The 19,147-nt window shown below is 36.3% G+C and overlaps 1 protein-coding gene across 5 annotated transcripts in view; it reads right to left on the reverse strand.

Moving 5' to 3' along the window:
- LRP1B (LDL receptor related protein 1B) overlaps window positions 1-19,147 on the reverse strand; it is a 1,893,223-nt gene that overhangs the window by 976,951 nt on the left and 897,125 nt on the right. For all 5 annotated transcript variants that reach the window (XM_037849262.1, XM_037849261.1, XM_037849260.1 and 2 more), the window contains one exon: window positions 16,722-16,884. In XM_037849262.1, coding sequence (XP_037705190.1) covers window positions 16,722-16,884 — 163 coding nt within the window. The remainder of the gene's footprint in view (window positions 1-16,721; window positions 16,885-19,147) is intronic.

Below are 19,147 nucleotides of genomic sequence, written 5' to 3' on the forward strand. Positions count from 1 at the left end.
ATGAAAATATGTTTCATTGTAATCAGATATTTTACTATTGAAATAATGTGTTTCCTTTCTGGTTCTTGTTTCTGAAATCCCTGTGATGGTAGCTATAGAGAGATCATCTTTCTGATTTTAACAAAGCAGTTTAGTAAATTCAACCCCCTCTAGTAGTAATCTCAAGAACAACATGGTGCTCAATGACATTTTAAAAATCAATACCCTTAAAGGGTGTAATGGTTAATTTTATGTCAATTTGGCTAGGCAATTTATCCAGCTGTTTGATCGAACACTGGCCTAAATGTTGTTGTAAAGGTATTTTGCACACATGATTGGCATCTATTATCAACTGACTTTTTAATAAAGGAGATAACCCTTGATAATGTAGGTGGGCCTCATCTAATCAGTTGAAGGTCTGAAGAGAGAAAAACTGAAGTTTACAGAAGAAGGAGAAATTCTGCTTCAGAAGAATCACATCAACTCTCTGAATCTCCAGCCTCCTGGCTTCAATTGAGACTCAGACTGCCAATATCAAGTCTTGCAGGAGTTTCCAGCCTGTCACCCTGCCCTACAGATTTCTGACTTGGCAGCCTCCATAAGCATGAAAGCCTATACATAGATTATGGTTCTGTTTTTCGGAAAACCCTGACTGATATGGTAGGGTGAAGTTAATTGGAAGAGATGTAATATATTTAAGTACAGAATAGGAAAAAATATTTCTTTTAGCATTCAATTTCAAAATATTTGTGTGTTCTCTTTCCCATTTAAAATCATCGGATGCCTCCCCAGACTCCACCAATGACTTATATTGCAATATTTTTCAGGTCAGACACAAACAATTGAAGGAAGTATTTGAGAATAATCGTACTATCATTGATCCTGCATTGCATGATGCAGTAGCACATGGAAACAGAAATTGCAAAGGCAATAGCAATAGGATTATGGTTGTTATGTTGTCGGGAAGAAAATCTGGCCTTTCTAAGGACAACATTTTGAGATTTCAGGGCTTGGTGTATCAAATTTAACTAAAGAAGAACTCAGTCCAAGGTAGGCCAATTTCAATTGTGGATACAGACACAGGATTTGGGGAAAGGATGGTACAGAAAAAAAGATCCCTCCCACTCTAAAGAATCAAAACCAGAGCAGAGAAAAACTGTTGTTACTCTGGCTAAAGATCTTACCAATATTACATTCTTGAAGAATTGTTGGTGACCAATCACATAAACTCAATTACAGAGTACCAACATATCATTTGTAAACATGTCTCTATTTCCCTACAGCTGTCTACTGTATATAGTGACACTTATTTCATGGTGTGAATTTAGAGCTTCTTTTCCAAAACTGTGCTGTCTTTAAAGATCTCCTGTGTTCTTAAGAAGAAGTCTGAGGACCAAGTAAATCCAGTGATCCTGAAATGGATAAGATAACAAGGCTCACATAATTCACATAAGCCATTTTTGAATTTGGAACTGTGCTTATTGGGGCAACCAAGCCACCAACCCTAGAAAATGACACCTGAAGAGGCATTTTCTACCACTTGGTTGAGCCAGCCAGTCCTTACTTATGACTAAAACATGACTCTCTCATTAATTTCTACTTTCTCCAATACCCCTTTATTACCTAAAACTTCTATCGCCCATGTTGCCAGCCATATCTCAAGTTGACCTTCAACTGTGTGAAAAAAGCACAGTTAAGACCCTCTCAATTTCTTGAACTATTTTTTTCTCCTCAAACTATTATTTGAATGGTGAGAAAATGTACAGGCAAATCTTCTTTCCACTCCACAAGAAACAGATATTTACCTACCTCTTTTTTCTCAGCTATGACAAGGAGTTTTGTGTTTAAAATTGAGAGTAAATATCCCTTTTAAATGCCAGTTTATTATCAAGGGCTGACTAGGCATGGGAAAACAGAGCCCCATCATTATACCCATAGTAAGAGATGAAGGGGAGATTTCTTTCTTCTGTCCTTGTAGGTTATGCATTTCTAATCAGATGCTCTTAATTGAACCCTGGTGGCCTTAAAAAAGTTAATGATGCTTTCTAAAGGTGTTCAGTTGCTATTCAGAGAGCAGCTGAAGCAAGAAAGAGAACTGGGCTCATGGAGAATTCATAGCTTAGTGGCTGAACAAAGAGCACAGAAAAGATATTTTTAGAATTTGACTATAATCGAGTGAGAACGTAGATGTATCTATTTTGCTTAGTGCTGACATCCAGGACAACTATTCTGAAATTGGTCATCTGTTTCTTGATAGAGCCACAAGTACAGTCATATGATCACTCACAACACACACTTTCTTTTCTCTTTGAATTTTTAGCAAGAATTTCACTGTCATTTCTATTCATTTTCATAGAGCTGATAGATGAACTTGGAGTTGTCTCATGTGAAGGTATAAAATTACCACATTGCATGTTTCCAAGTGTCACTTTCTGCAGGTTTGAGGACCCAGTCTGTTGTAGGAATGCTGGCTCACCACCAACTCCCCACCCATCTTGTCCCAAACCTCCCAGTTTTAAAGTCGACTCATTGCTGTATAGCGTAGTAGGCAAGACTGCAGGCTCTGGAGTGACACTGCTTGAGTTTGAATCCTGACTCCAACAATTACTGGCTCTTTGACCATGGGCAAATACTTTTACCTCACCAAGCTTCATCTGTAAAAGGGGATAATAGTACTACCTTACAAGAGACTGTGAAGATTAAGTGGGTTAATGTAGATAGAGTGCTTAGAACTATGACTTGCCCAAAGTAAACCAACAGTAATATTGTTGATATTATTCTCTCTTTTTCTCTGGCTCTCTGGCTCTCTCCTAAAGAGAACAGGCCCTAACTTACCAGAAAATTCACATCTTGACACCGTGCAAAGCAAGAGGGAAAACAAACACACATGGATAATGCAAAACTAGTTTTCCCAAACCACTATTCTCTATGCAAGAATAAAACAGTTCAGTCTTTAGATAAAATGATTATTGTATGACAAGATGTTCTTGGGTTACTGAGAATATATATGAGAAGATGCTCAATAAAATCACCTCCATTATGGATGGAGAAGTCTCTGTAGCACAGCTCTTCATCTGGAGAATTTGTCATCAATTTATCAAGGGCTAGGGGGTAGGAAAGCATGTTCCATAAAGTTGCTATATTATAATATTGTCTCAGCTGGATTGCATATGATTCTATAGTAAGAACCATGAAAATATTCTTATGACACAGATATAATGTAATGTTTCTTCCCAATTCAAACCTTTAGTAAGACTGTGTCCCAGAAAACCCCATAGCTCAGATATACATTTTGAAAAATATTATTACTAATAGGTGTTTAAGGCAGAGACCTTAGTCTCTTCAAATTTACTCACAATAAAACTGGCTAAAATAAATATTCTTATTTCATTTGGGAAAAATGGGAACTTGGTTTTAATCATAATTAATCATACTTTAGCTTTTAATCCCATAGATTACACGACAAAGCAAGTTTTATAAGCTGTTGATATTCACTATCATTCATCTTTTATAATGAATTTTAATAAAATATTTTAAAGTGTTCTTTAAATCATTCAATATTAAATTGGCTGATGAATGAAATCTTATAGATGTACTAACTCTATGAAAAAAATAGATTAAAAATAACCAGGCCTGGCTTAAAATAGATTTTCTCTATTAAGAAATCTCAAAGTCATGCATTTTCAGTCTGCTTATCCTATTCAGGTACTTGTCTTTGAATAACAGGAATATATACAGTTTCAAAGAGGAAGAGGATTTAAAGAAGGCAGACTTTCCATCAGGTATTCTTATTCTCTAACTAGAACTTTCTTTTTCTTTAATCATCTAAGAATTTGTCTTATTTACTGGGAAGTTACTAGTGATCTGTAAAGTATCTTTCCTTATGGAATAAACTAGGAGTTTTTTTTTTAATTTAGCATGCTCCAAAATATTAAAAAAACAAAACAAAAAACAAAAAAAACATGTTTGATCGCCACACAGTCTCAATAATTGCTGGGTTGAGGTGAGCCTCACCTCCACTGGTGTTATGGATGCAGTTGTCACTGCCATATTTTCATCATCATCATCATCATCATCACCATTACCATCCTTATCTGGTATTTGCAGAGTTTTGATAAAGAACTTCAAAATTTTCATCAGGAAGAATGATATTTTGCTCTTAAGTAGTTTGCATTCCACAGCACATATCCTCAAGACATTACTTCCAAACACCTCTTTTCCCTTTTCGTTGAAACCATCTTAATTCATTGTCTAAAATGTGGCTATTGATCACATATAAGTTTCTCTTTTGTTCCCTTCTTTTTCCTAACAGAAACTTGATTATGTTCAGATAGCCATCACTCCAATCTCCAATCCCCATCACTATTACCAAAGCCCAAATGAGTCAGGAAAATGGAACCCATCTCCAGATCTTGGGGTAAATTCTGATTAATCCAAAACCAAGCAGCTTGCAGTATTACACCAGCAACTGATATTTCTCCAGGGATGAAAAGCAACCTTAGTTGACATGTTCATGCTGACCTGCTGGATGTATAGTCCATAGTTGGGGGACATGTTTTGCTCTCTTTCCTACAGATGAGAACAAGAAAGCAATTTTTCTCAATAGCTGCTAGCAGCCTTATCACTATGGGAGAAAGGAATTAAAATGTAGCAGTGGATAGCAGATCAGATATGTGGAAGGAATCATGATCTCTCACAATGTCACTGTGCCGCTTTTTCAGCCAATCCTGGATGCCACTAAGCATGCCATTATCTAGCCTTCCTTATACATGAGATAATAAATTTACTTATTATTTAAGCCAGTTGGAATTAAGATTTCTGTTACTTAATGTGAAAAGTATTCTAAAACATAACAACAACTATCATACTCTAGACTAATTTGACAGTCTTCTCTTTCTTTCCTACCTATTGTGCTACTCCCCAGCCCCCAATAATCCTTTTTGTCTTCCACTACAAGACTGCACTCTTTAAGCAACATACTTATTCAAAGTATGCTGGGGGCAGGGGGTGGGGGTGCGAAGAGGGGAGGAACTTAGAGCCTATCAAATAAAATCCAAGATACAAGTAAAATCCAAGATACAAGTAAAATCCAAGATACTCATTCTGAAAAACAAGACCTTCTGTGGGCTGGGGCTACTACTGAGATCTTAAGAAATATAAACAGAAGAATAACAATCATTCTGATGTCTTAAAAGAGTTGAAAAATAAAGTTTTCTCACGGTGTGTCAAGTGCTTCCAGAGAGGGGCATGCTTGGGTTTTAGGAATCTGGTCCTAGTTATTTAGTGAAATGGCCCCAACGTAGAGATGCCTCTTACTTTGCAATTTGAGCAGACATAACTTGCTGTCTCTCTGATCATATTTTTGACAAGCAAACTTTTAATAGATTATATAGATGCTTGAGTATCTGAAGAGGAAGGAAGAATCTAATAAAAATAACTCATTCAAAATAAAATGATAAACCTATGTTCTGAATGTGCAGGAGTATAAATAAATACATTGGAGAAAGAAGACCGTACCCAATTTGAACTACCTTTTGGAAATAGAGGCCATTACCATACTAACCTGTTCTTTTAATTTATTAGAGTCACCAAAAGTCAAAGAAAACAAATCGAAATCAGATAATGGTTACAGTGACAGAGACGGTCATCTGTAAATGAGAAACTCACACTCTCTCTTCCCCCATCTAAAATTTGGGTTATTACTAACAGGCAGCTCCCCAACAAGAGCAGCAAAAGACAGTATTTTCTTAGCACTCATGCAATGAAATGTGGCCAGTGAATAGCGTCACTACTGGACAGTAAAAGAAACAATGTATGCCACTGGGATTTTTTAAAAGCAAGTTCGCCTTTCCTTTCTTAGATCAAAAATTAGAAGATGCTCATTTCCTAGCATGGAGCAGCTCTGGGTGGAAGGAGACTCCATCCCTGAATAAACACATGGAAAAATGCCGCCTGATAACAAGGAACACACACATTGGACTTTGACAACGGCAAGAAATGAACTTCTATTGTGTTAATCCACTGAAATTTATAGCAGCTGGTACTACCATTAAAAATTCAGAAATTGGCATAAGAAGTATGGTACTGCCTTAATCAAAATCTAAAATATGTACTATTGTCCTAGTGGTAAGGTGTCAGGCAGCAGGATAAATGCTATCATGGGCTGGGAAGATTCAGGGTCAAAAAGACAGTGGTAAAAAATCATACTTGCAATATCTTGGATGGAAAACCAAGTGCTTTTTAGGCTATGAATTTAAGGTAAGAAGTTAAAAAGTATGATATTAGTAGTTGTGATAGTTACCACACAGTTCCTTTAGCAAAATATTATGAAAGAAATTTGTTTTGGAAGAATTAACTAGTTTGAGAGCAAAAAATGAAACAGAATAAAGTCCAAAATGTGGGGGTCTCCAAGGTTTTGTAAAGCCAACTGCTTCTAGGATCCAAACAGTAAAAGCAAATACTGCAAATGGCTTTGAGCAACAAAAGCCAATTAAGATTTCTCAATCAAACTGTGGAACTTAGCCTGCAGACAAAAGGCATTTGCTTCCTACTAAAGCATTGTTTCAGATGGCCTCAAAATAGTCACCAATAAATTGGAAAAGAAAGCCAAGAAAGTGAGATGCAAAGAAATAAATTAGGCTTGATGATTATGTCTAAAATATAACTTTGAGTATGGTTATTGGAATACATAGAACTAACTGGAAGCAGAGAAATCAAAATTATACTCATTTTCAAGGGAGTTTATATCCCCAAAAGCCAGGAGCCTAGCTTACAAAATCCTTGGTCTTTTCAAACCTTAAAACAACTTGCAAGGTCAAGAAATAGTCTGTGAAATATAGAGAGCTCCCAGGCAGAGGATACTCCCCACTGCCAACTTCAAATGTAGTTCAGAGCACAACTAGAAAAATCCTCCCAGTGGAAGCACAGGTAAATGGAAGAATGGACCAAGGAGAATGTTGCAGAGAAAAGAACAAGTGTCTAACAAGTGACTTCTTAACTGCCAAGGCTGGAGTTCATCTTTCTCACCTTGCAGGATTTTATCATTGCAATAGACCACTGACTATGTGTGCCTCCCAGTCTTCCATTTCATAAATGGGAGTTTTTTAATTATTCTGTCCCTGCTCCATCATTGCATATAGGGTGTAGAGGAGGCAGCAGAGTGCAGATATCTTGTTTTTCAGTTCTTGTCTCTTATGGCTAGACATGATTGTGAGGACTCATCTGGAGATCCTGCATTTTGACTTAAATGTGGTTTACGCTATGTATGGGAAGAAGAGTGCACACAATACTATTCTTCAGCAGTCTGAAGAGAAGACTGGCAGAAATAACAGAGTTCACCGAAAATGCTTGCCTCTGCTTTATAGTATGGTGTTCTCATGGGGAAGCAGCTGCCTAGCCAGGGGCTATATTTTCCTGATCCCCCCTTTTATCCAAATGTGGTCACATTTCTAGCGCTTGGCAACAGAATGAGAAATGAAGTCATGTGAATCACTTTGAGGTTGAGCTTTTTAAGAAACAGTTATACCTTCTCCACTAATTTTTGCCCTTTCTGTTAGCTGGAAACTGAGTATTCCAAAGCCCTATGAGATTCTAGAGCCACAACAAGGAAGGAACATTGATCTCTGAATAATCATATGGAGGAAAACTGCCCGCCAACCTGTAACACCCTCATTGGATGTGTGTACGGGTGCAAAATGTGTTTTTATTGTGCTAAATCAAAACTGGGGAGTTTATTAAAGCAACTATCATTATCCTAATGAATATAGTGCTTAGGAGATTTTTTAAAAGTTAGTATATACCCTGTGAAAAAATTACACTTGTCTTACGTAGTCAATTTAATTAACAAATAAATTAAATATTTATGTATACATTTCAAATGTTCTAAAAATTAAAATACACAATACAACAAATAATTTACAAAACAAAATAGAAAATTTTCACTTTCATAAAAATTAAATTAAAATTTTTGAGGCTTCTTGACTATTATAGAGTTTCAAATACATTAGACAAGTCCCAGATTAAATTTAGACAGGTCCTAATTCTAAATTCTATGTGGTACCCAGAGTGGAGCCTTCCATAAGACAAGAATACTTTTATATACGCTGCATTTTAATCTTATTTTATATCAAGCTAAACCAGATTTAGGAAGTAAATGCAGGGGTTTGTTAAATACTTGGTTGTTAATGATGTAAACATGACTATATTCAATCATTATGATGAAGATAAATGAAAATTTTTTTCTCCAAAAGCATTATATTAAGCTGTCATTGGTGGCATATTTTATCTGCAGTTAATTGTTACTTAAGTACAATTTTACCTCAAGTGCATATAAACACAGTCATCTCACTAAAACCAAAAGAAGTTCAAACATCCTCAACATTTGCCTTTTCCCTTTGCATAATAATACATATATATATCCTGGGTAAAAACAACCTGACACTGAAAAATATTCACCTCGACCCTAATGCCAGGTCAATTTCTTCCAAGTCAAACCACTAACAGTCTGGTTCAAGGGAAAACATCAGTTTTGGTTCAATATTCTGCAAGGCTCAGCAGTCAAGCAGAACAAAACATAACTCAGCATAAAAGCTGAATGTTGTTTTTACCTTTTTTTTTTTTTGGTTGAATACAATTATATGGCCTACAGAAAAATCTTGAATTTATGTTGTATACTAAGAGGTAATGCATAAGGGGATGGTGTCAACTACTTATTTTATTGTTTCTAATTTTTGTCCATTCTTTTACAGTGTTTACAAACCAAGATTCTCTCCAATTCCTTTAAATAAATTTTGTGTCTGACCTCCTGTTTACCTTAGAGATTTCAAATAAATCATTGCTTAGTATTTTATTTGTTGTTTTGAATATGTGACTGTTTTTTGTTTTTATTCTTTTGGTAAAGTATTATAACCATTTCTTCTCGTTGCAATATTTGATATTTCATGTGTAACTCTTCTCTCCATGAGAGAACTGATCATATTAATCATCTCTGATGCCCTTATTATATCTGAGCAATAGAGAAGTGTCCAGATACTTTTGAAAGCAGTAGCCACTGTATCATATCTATTTCTTGTCATAGAACTCCATGTAGGAAACAACTGGAAATAATTTTAAACTACTTACAAATATAAAATTATTTTTTTTCTAATAATGGCACAGACTACCCCAGGATTTAAGATATTCTCTGGCAGAGAGAAAGAAAGCATTCATGCCACTTGAGAAAAATTTTGTAAGTAAAATAATAATTTACTTAACATTACACCAATGGCTTAGAAATATTCATATAGCTTCCAAAAAAAATATTAGAGATTCTGACAGAATAAAACTACCATCAATTTTTTAAAATCATCCTTAAAGACAAAAATGAGGATAATAGGGGGTGTTATCTAGAATGTTCCCTACCCTAGACTTTTCTCAGTATTGTATAGAATCGTTCACTGAAAAATTAACCTGACATCTGCCTCAAAAAGAGATAAGAAAAGTACCCCTCAGGGGTTTAAATGGCCTTGGTTAAAAGAGAATGGAGGAGGTCTCCCAGAAGAGGGAATAAGGGGTTGAAACAAAATACTTATCTATATTCCAAACAGGTTTAGCTAAGTAAAAAGAGACTCCTACGTGCCTGCAAAGAATAAAAGATAAAGGACTGCACATGAGAAAGGATTGTCAGGGGACAGTTATTGAAGCAGATTTCTTGATTCATCACCCAATTTTCTTTCTTCCCTTTCAATTTAGCCCTAATTCCATTCCCCTGTCCCTCTATCCCCCATATGCCAATGGTAAAAATGATCTAATCCAGTGTGGTTGACTCATTTCTCTAAACAGTGTTTGTTTTCAGTGGGCATGAACTCCAGTTCTGACCAAGAAGACACAGGGAATATTTGTTTTGGGAGCTCTTCTATGCCTAAGGAAGAAACAGGACCGGTTTTTCAGGGAATACTCTATTTCTACATAGAATCTCAGTCATCTGATGATCACAGGGGGATTATATTGAAAAGAATCAATTAAAGATCACTGCACAGAACAAAGCAGTGGAAGGAACCTGGGTCCTCAATGATATTTTTGAACCACTCAAGTAACCAACCCTGGAAAAATCTAAATCTGGATCTTTAAGTGAGCTAATAAATTGCTTCATCATTTAAACTTTCTACTGTGGTTTCTTATTGCTTCATCTATTTAAGTGGACCACATTGATCAGTGGGAATTCAGAGAGGAAATCTCTTTGACAGGGAGTGGTTGGAAGGTAGGAAAACACTGAATATAATTAGTAGAAATAGAATGTGTGAACTCAGTAATTTAGAGATAAACCAATACACAGTGAGAACTCACAGAGTGAAAAAGAGAGAAAAAAACAGCAAAGAGAGCAAGCAGCAATGGGGAATGTTTTGCAATATTTTAACTTAAAAAAAGTAATGTGAATCAAGAACACAGTGGGAGCTGAAACAACTTGAGCTAAGTTTCCAGTACAGGCTGTACTACATATAAGCCACCCAAAATTGCCTGCCATATTTCCAGGCTAATCACCACGTAATGGAAAAATCATTTGTGACTGAAGAAGACACTAATTAAAGGTAATACCATACATGAGCCTGCACTTGAAGAAAGGTATAGAGAATTTGGAAAAAGTTTGAACCAGACAAAAGTTAATTAATCAGAAGAATTTGAGTCATATATAAAAGAGCTAATATGGATTTACACTTTTGAGTGGGCCTTTGAACTACCGACTTCTCTCAAAGTCAGTGCAGACAATGAAAAACATAGTTGCATATCTGTGTGGTCTTGCCTATTCCCATCAGCAATTCTTGAAAAAAACTATAGAGTAGAAAGTTGCAGGAGCTCACATTCCAGGATCCTTAGTAAACTGGCTTAGAATCAGTGGGCACTTGCTGTTTAGGTAGTTCTCCATAAACCTAAGTAGACCCCAAGAAAGTTAGACCAACTCCAAAGGGATAGTAGAGTAAAATAGGAGTAGATGGGAAAGATTAGGGTGGATAGGATGCATTGAAAGGAAAATATTTAGATATTTAGATAGATTATAAATACATAAAAAGATAGAAATAGAGATAAATGTATGATGACTGAATCTGCATCCACAGATAAAAGCATATTGGTAAATTTTTGGAATAATCAGTACATATTTGTAAGTCTAGGGATTTTGTCCTTATACTGCATAATTATCCATTGAGTATAAGGAGAAATGGGCAAATCATCCCCTCGACATTTCCCATCATTCAGTGGGTGCAGGTGAATACAAAGATCAGCCCACCTGAGACTGCTCCTAGGCCAGGACCTAAAATGCTTCAAAGAAACACTAATAATCTTAAACACACTTTTGGTAGTTCACTTTGTTCTTCACACTTTTTTATTTAATAAGAGACATTATGTTCAAGATATCTAAGAAATAAATTATAGCAGGTCTGTGCATAGACCCAGAAGAATGATTATTGAAACCAAGGCATATTTTATTTTTTAAATAAACCTTTTTAAATTTAAAATAAAATAAAGAAATAAACAGAATGCAAAAGATTTCTGAAAGAGACATACCTCACATCTGTCTTCAAGAACATATCTCGCCTTGAACAATGGGCAGGTGCATCTGATTGTGAAGACCTAATGATACTGCTCTATCAAAGTGGTGAAGGAGGCTAGGAAATCAACTGTTCTTGTTTGTTTGTTTGTATTTTGTTTTTTGGTTTGCTTGTGGGTGTGTTGTGTATGTTCTTCCTTAAAAAGTCAATCTATCAAGATGGGAATGAAAATTTCAAAATAATAGGCATCCATGAATTGCACATGAGCACACAACCTCCTAAATGCAAGAAAAAACAGTGCATGGGGCATCATCTTTAGAAGCTTCCTCCTCTTCATAGCCAAAGCCACTTCAGAGCCATCTCCAATCCACAAATCAACAGCTAATGGTTGTGGGGCAATTTCTAGATTTAATTTATTAACTTGATGTAGTCTAAGGGATTTAATAGCTAAAGATCTGCAACAATTCTTCTTAAGTCCCACTACAAGTGAAGTAGTGAGTGGAGGCTCCAACTTGTAACCTGGGCTGGATTTGAAAGTCACCTAAGTCACCTAAACAGAAGTGAGAAATCTGATATGTCTTCCCCAAGGGCCTCCTTGTTCTAGAGCATAGGCATAAACCTGTTTCATTTGTAGCTTCCCATATTCACTTTATGGGCACAGGCAAATGTGTTTCATTTCTAGCTTCCCACATTCACATAGCATCTCAGATTAGAATTTCATTAATCAGTCCTGTTCCACGCTGGCTGTTAATTTTCACTCTATCTTTAATTTCTAAGCCATGAATAGTTCAATAGTTTCACCAACTGTAGGAATCCAGGAAAAGGGTCTGTTAACTATGAAATACTGATTATCAAACACTCCTGTGTGAATTCAACTTCTGAGACTTCAGCTTCACTCCCCTGCCTCCTGACAGAGGACCTGTTCTGTAGAGGACAAAGAAAAAACACTTTTTCCACGGGGTCATGGATTCACAAATAAGTCCTACTAGTTACTCTGCTATTCACTTTTTGCTAGTCAATGAGTCCATCCTATAGAAAAAGAGTATACATTGTACCTGGAAATATTTAATTTCTACTGCTTCATATAATGTGAGACATTCATTCCTCTCTCTCGCTCTCTCTCTCTCTCTCTCTCTCTCTCTCTCTCATGTCAACTAATTCTACTGAGTTGAGTTCTATACACAGTACTCCAAGTTCCCCAAAATACTGTTTTCCCAAATTTTCAACTCTAACATCAGTACCATCATCAAAATAGCTCTTTAATTTTACTTTGTTTTCCTAATAATTACTATGCTTAGAATTAACTGATCCCTCTCTCGCAACTAGGTTGCAATAATCTCACATTCATGGGGAAATACACTTGTTTAAGTCTAGTGTGAGGATTTTAATTTAATAGGGAACTGAAAGCCACACCTTAGAGCCAAAATTGTAGACTAGTTCCTTTCTCACCCTTGGTTACAACCCTTACTAGACCCAGACACTGCACAGTTTAATATTGACCTAGTCTCATGTTATAAAAGATCAACAGACAAAAGCAATTGTGAAGGAATTTTGTTCTTTACCCTTATCTTTTGAAAGACCTTGAGGTAATCCAAATTCCTCGTGCACAACATCAATTATTAAAATGCATTTCCTCTGCTGCTTTCTTCCCCATACCCACAACTGCTCTGTCCTTTTCACCTCCAATACTCTACATACAGTTCATCTTTATTCTCAGACTGCACAGCATTTTACTTTGTTATATGATAGATCAGGAAATAGATCTTTTTAGTAAAGTTTGTAGTAGAAGAAGAATGAGGCTGAAAATGAAAAGACGATCTTTGGTGGGGTGGGTTACTGGTCACATCACTCTAGTCAAAATGATATCATAAGGGTCGAAAATATTAGTAATTAATTTTCAGGCAAAATGGAGAACAGCACTTCACATATCTAAAACTTAGAAAGTACCAAAGTGTTTTATATATTTGACCTTATTTAACCCTCACAACAGGCCTGCAGGGTAGACTATCATTATTCACATTTTTACAATGAGAAAACAAAGGCACAAAGAGACAAATTGAGTACAGAGAGTAACTGGGGGAGTCAGGATTTGACCCCAGGAAAATTAACTCCAGAATCAAGCGCTTCCCTATGAAAAAGCAGTGTCCACAAAATCATCTGTTAGAAGTGGTATTTTTGATGTTGGTTGGACTGAATAATCTCTATGCTCCCTTTCAACTCTAATGACACCATGGAAATAATTTTGGAAAGTTTCTCAGGGAATCATTGGAAGGAAATATTGCTAAGATATTGAAAGGAAGAAGAAAGTCTCAAGGAGCATATCCAGAAAAATGGCCTGTATTAGTAAGTCAATGTCAACATCTACAAATCAAGAGAACGAACAAGCAAGTTTGGTAAATCATCTGTTAATTAACATATTTGGAACTGGAAGATGGTTCAAGTCATAGGGACAGTTTGGAGAAAATTAGTAATTCATTTTCAATTTATGGAGAACTGGAAACATGATACTAATGATAGCACTGATAGTCTTTTGACGAAAAGGGAATAGGATGTTGAGGAAGGGATACCAAAAATATTTATCTAATATTTATAAAAAATATATAATATATATATATGTATAATTTTTTTTTCCATGCAGCCTTTGGAGAAGGAAGGCAGATCTCCTTACATTTCTATCCTCATTAAGAGTAAGCTCTAAGAGCTAAGTCAGACTTTTAATTTATTCTTATGTTTGCTGAAATGAAGTTATAACAGTACAATTGGAAAAATGTAGGAGAAATTTCACTGGGTATACATTTCACCTTTACCAGGTTATGCAAAGTTGTTCTAGCCTCAAATATACAGGTTATTCTAAAGTGGGCCCCAAAGTAGAAGTTAAAGGGAAATTCCACTGTTTCTTTCCTAGACGGCATCTGTGGCGGCCCAGGACCTGGGCCCCCTCTTAGACGGGAATGAAACCCCAAGCACGTAGCAGTCTGCATGACCAGGACAAAAGTCAAGTAAGAAAACAACCTCCCCGGAGGGAAAAGAATGCAATCACGGAAGTAAAGGGATGGGAGCAGGATGACACTGATTGTGTCTTAGTCTTAAACATTAATCTTAAAACATCAGGTCTTAAGACCCTTTGATGTTTATAGTAGAGGCCTGATGTCCTTATACTATATGGACTGCCTTTGTTATAAATCATACACATAGTGCCCTTTGCACTGCTGCCCTGCTGCAAGGCGCTACACCTCCAGACCACCACCGCTGGAGACTCTCTCCTGTTCCTAAGTCCTAATAAATCTATGTCTACTTCAGTGCTTGGCGTGATTTTTGGTCTCAAGGCAGCACTATCTCGTATGCTTCGTGAACTCAGTCTGGGCCTGAACAGTATCACTTTAATCCCAGCCAAATTTCTGATAGTAAGACAACAGTAGAACATACTTGAAAGTGTTTTATGGCAAACAAGCCTATATATATAAAAGAACAGAGATTTTCCTTCTCTGATTTCTATGATTCATGATTCAAACACTGTGCTAGAGAGTCAGAGCAAACTCAAAGAATTCCAAAGCACCTACTATGATAAAGGATGCATGACAAAATTACATGCAGTTACTAGGCTGAAAGGAATCCAGCAAAGAATAAGCACAAACAGTGTGTGTGTGTGGGGGGGGGGGGGGGGTCGGTTTCTACTCCTAATTCCTTTGACAACAATGACAAAATATGGTTCTTTTGTATAACAGCAGGGAGAAATAGGAAGCCTGAGAACATAAAATATGTTGCTGTGCAGTTTTATTGATTGGCAGTTTTATTGGAAAAGGTCTCTGGACCTCTGTTTTTAAGAATGGAGAAGAGGAGGAGTGGTTGAAAGAGGGGAGAAATACAATAGCTTCACCTTGTATCACTGTTGACAGACAAGCCCATCTTAATGCTAATTTGAAATTCAGTTAGCATATCCAAGGAAGAACATGCAAGCAAATATATTTCTAAATGGAATGCCAAAAAGGATGCTGTTAGCACATTTGTAAATTTCCAGTTCATTCTTGCTACCCTTATCCAACAACCCAAACAAATCAGTTTAAATACAACTTCTTTTACTAATGTCTTTTGAAACATCACTGCAGTCAGATTGAGTCAAGTAACCATCTGCTGCAAATACAAATAGAGCTACATTCAAGAATTATATTACACAGCCTTCCTAGCAAAGTTCTTACGTGCAAGCTGTTCTTGTCAAAATCAGAACCATTGTGATGATGCATCTTAATATTCAATCAGACTTTAAGTAAAGAGTGACAAAAGTCCACATATGGATGACAGCTGTTTCTTTGGTAAATATTTTCCCAATTATTGAATGGTGGCTTATGGCAGCTGAGGATGTGCTCCATCAGACATTCCAGCCTGAACTATCTGGGACAACTAAAACAATAACAAAGGGTAACATTTCAGTGTTCAAATCCATGCTATAATTTATAGCTTAAAAATAATAGCTCCTCTGATTAAAGTGATCTAATTTTAGAGTATCCTTGCCCATTACTGACCAGAGAATTGAATTCGTGGGACTTGATTTTCCAATCATATGAACATAATGATGGAAATGTGAACATTCTATGACTAAATTTTGACAAATTGTGAAATATTAGAAAAGATTAAAAAAAGTCAGATAACGATAAGGTCTCTTTTTAATCCAATGGCTTGCAAAATTGGAGAGTTAAAAAAAAAGTAGATGGATTCTGATGAGGAATTCCCTATCTCTGTAATAATATAATGTCTGCATATCAATAGTTAGAGAAAACAAAAGCTAATGTCTCAACTAACCAATAATATACTAAATGGATAAACTACATAACATGCTGATCAAATATTCATGCTGATAGTAGCATTTTTCAAGTTTGTGAACTACAAAGTCTGCTGCAAAGTATCATACAATCTCTTCTCTCAAATATAAAATCATACTGAGTTTGTTCCCTGGTGACCACAGAGCAATTCTTGGGAGGGTGGTAGGTTGTGGTATCTTAGGTTAGCCCTAAAATATTGATGTAATATGGAATTGGTATCACCCAGTTTCTGCATGCTATAGTCATTTTTTCCTAACTGCAATACAGTTATTTTATAATCAACATTTTAAAATGTTTTTGAGTCTGCATCCTTATTTTCCGCCACTCTTGCTAGACTCTCATCTTTTAAATTTTTTTTTAATGAAAAAAATTTTCAGAACAAACACTAACATAAATTTCTTACCCTGCTATTGGATCTACTGCTATTGCCTTGGGATTATGAAGCTCCAGATCAATCAGGGTGACACATACAGACCCGTTGTAATTACAAACAAAGATCCGGTCACTGACATGGTCCACAAAATAGAGATTTCTGGTGAGCCAGTCAATCGCCATTTGTTGCACATCTGAAAATAAAAATGCAAATACAAATTGAATCACAGGGGCAAATCCAGTTTCATAAACCAAGAGAAAATAAGTCTGCACAAACCATCACAGAGGACATTTCATTTCTAAATTATAGGTATTTTCAATGATGAAAACTTAAAATCTCTTCTTATGCCAGAAAAAAAAAAAGGATGTAATTATGCTGTAAAATAATGAGTATCCTGGTACCTTTCCTCTTGCTATTTAAGAACTAAGAATTACCCAGATAAATGGACCAAGTTTCTAAATCTTAAGATACAATTATTTACACGAAAATCTTTGTAGGAGCCCCTGGCCTGAGCAAAACAGGCCTCCGGAGCTTGGCATACAGCAGTCTGCGTGACCTGGGCAGCTAATGTTTAACTTATCATCTTTGTAAACCAATAAACCTGGAAAGTTCCACTGGGCTCTGTACCTATAGAAGCCAGACCCCACCCTCCACCCTAGCATCAAGTGTGAATCTATAGTTTACTTCCTTCCTAAATTCCCTAAAATGTTATCACTCTTGTGACTATCTACAAAACCCACAACCTATAATTCTCCTCTCCTTCCTGCACAACATAATCAATCACCACCCCCCCCCCACCCCGTGTCACAAGACCCTGTTCCCATGCTTATACCCTTAGGAATGTCTTTGTCTCAAACCCTTATAACTGGCTCAACAGCCTCTTTAATTGAGCAGTTTGCCTGCCTGCTGAATGCTGCACTCACACAGCAAGAGAGAGCCCTTACGATCTATATACCGCCCCCCTGCAAGCAAGCCCTGAATAAAGGTTCATGTATCACAAAATGTCCCGTGTCTTCTTTGGTCTCACAACTGGCAAAGTCCTCATGGGCTGCGACAATCTTTTCCCCCTACTTTTTCATTTGTCTAAAATAATTCATCCAGTCCAGTGGGCATAAGTGGCTCAACGGCACAACTGAACTTTAAGTTTAGGAGGAGTAGATGGCTATTGTGAACTTAGACCATACCTTTATTCTCAGATCCTCTTCTATTAAAAAAAGGGAGTAGGGAGAGGGAGAAGGTGAAAAGGAGATCTTTGAGACTGCTTTGATTTAAAAAAAAAAAAAAAAAAAAAAAACTACCTACAACTTGGAAATACGGCAAAAGGGTGGCATGCTCTTTCAATGTCATAGTCAGACACTGTAAACCAGGTCTGCTCAAGGATTAATTAATTCTCTAGAAGAGTGCTGTTCAATAGAACGTTTTGCGATAATGGAGATATTCTTTATCTGTGCTGTCTAATAAAGTAGCCATTAGCCAGATGTGCCTCTTGAGCACTTGAAAGTGGCTAGTATGACTGTGAAACTGAATTTTTTAATGGATTTAATTTTAATTCTTTTAAACTTTGAATTATGTGGGTAGCTGGTGACTGCTCTTGGACAACACAGCTTTAAGAATGCATCTGTGTTTGACTTAGCTATTTTCTATTTGATCAGACCTACACACTAGGATAGCACATGCTGAATTGTAAATATTTACCTGATAGAAAGGATAAATCCTTAAGGTTATAGTTTTATTGCCCTGAGAGACATTAACCAGTTTTATATTTAACCTATAAATTTTACTCAAACATTGTTTTTCCTTAAGATGCCTATAAATATCTAATTCCACTAATGCTCTCAGAGCAGCTTTATAGCCTTTCTGATTTGCTTGGCAATGCTTTAAACAAATTTTGACCCATGTCATTCTATATTCTTACGGCAGTCAATTTTTTAACTTTGAAAACTGTACTTTGATATTTCCTTGCTCTAGCTCTCTATGGCTCTCTAATTCATTAACTAAGCAGAGTTTTCTTCTGCAATCTGAGCCTAAAAATTCTTCCTTCTCTATGGCTCAAAATTCTTCCTTAGTGACATGCTGCTTCAGTGAGTGATATTCTCTCAGCAGAAAGAACAACATGGATCCATGTGTCAGCATTATCACTGGTGATGGCATACTGCCAAAACATGGCAAAGAAAGCAACTTTGTATGAGTTTCTATCATGTCCTTCAAGGAGCAGAAAGTGAATATTGCAATTCACTGGATACAGATTTTTAGACCATCGATTACAGTTTCATTCCTGACATATACAGTCTTTATGGAACCATAACATTTAAACATTCTTCAAACTACATGAAGCTTTATTTCCAACCAGTTCAGAAAGCAGGATTTTTGAAAGTCTGAAGTATTTCTCAGTCTCCAGAAATTTGGAAAAGTATGCTTTGTTTTGAGTCTTTTTGCATTATTATATCAGCTGGAGC

Source organism: Choloepus didactylus, chromosome 9 (assembly GCF_015220235.1).
Source record: "Choloepus didactylus isolate mChoDid1 chromosome 9, mChoDid1.pri, whole genome shotgun sequence".
NCBI classification, from domain to species: domain Eukaryota; kingdom Metazoa; phylum Chordata; class Mammalia; order Pilosa; family Megalonychidae; genus Choloepus; species Choloepus didactylus.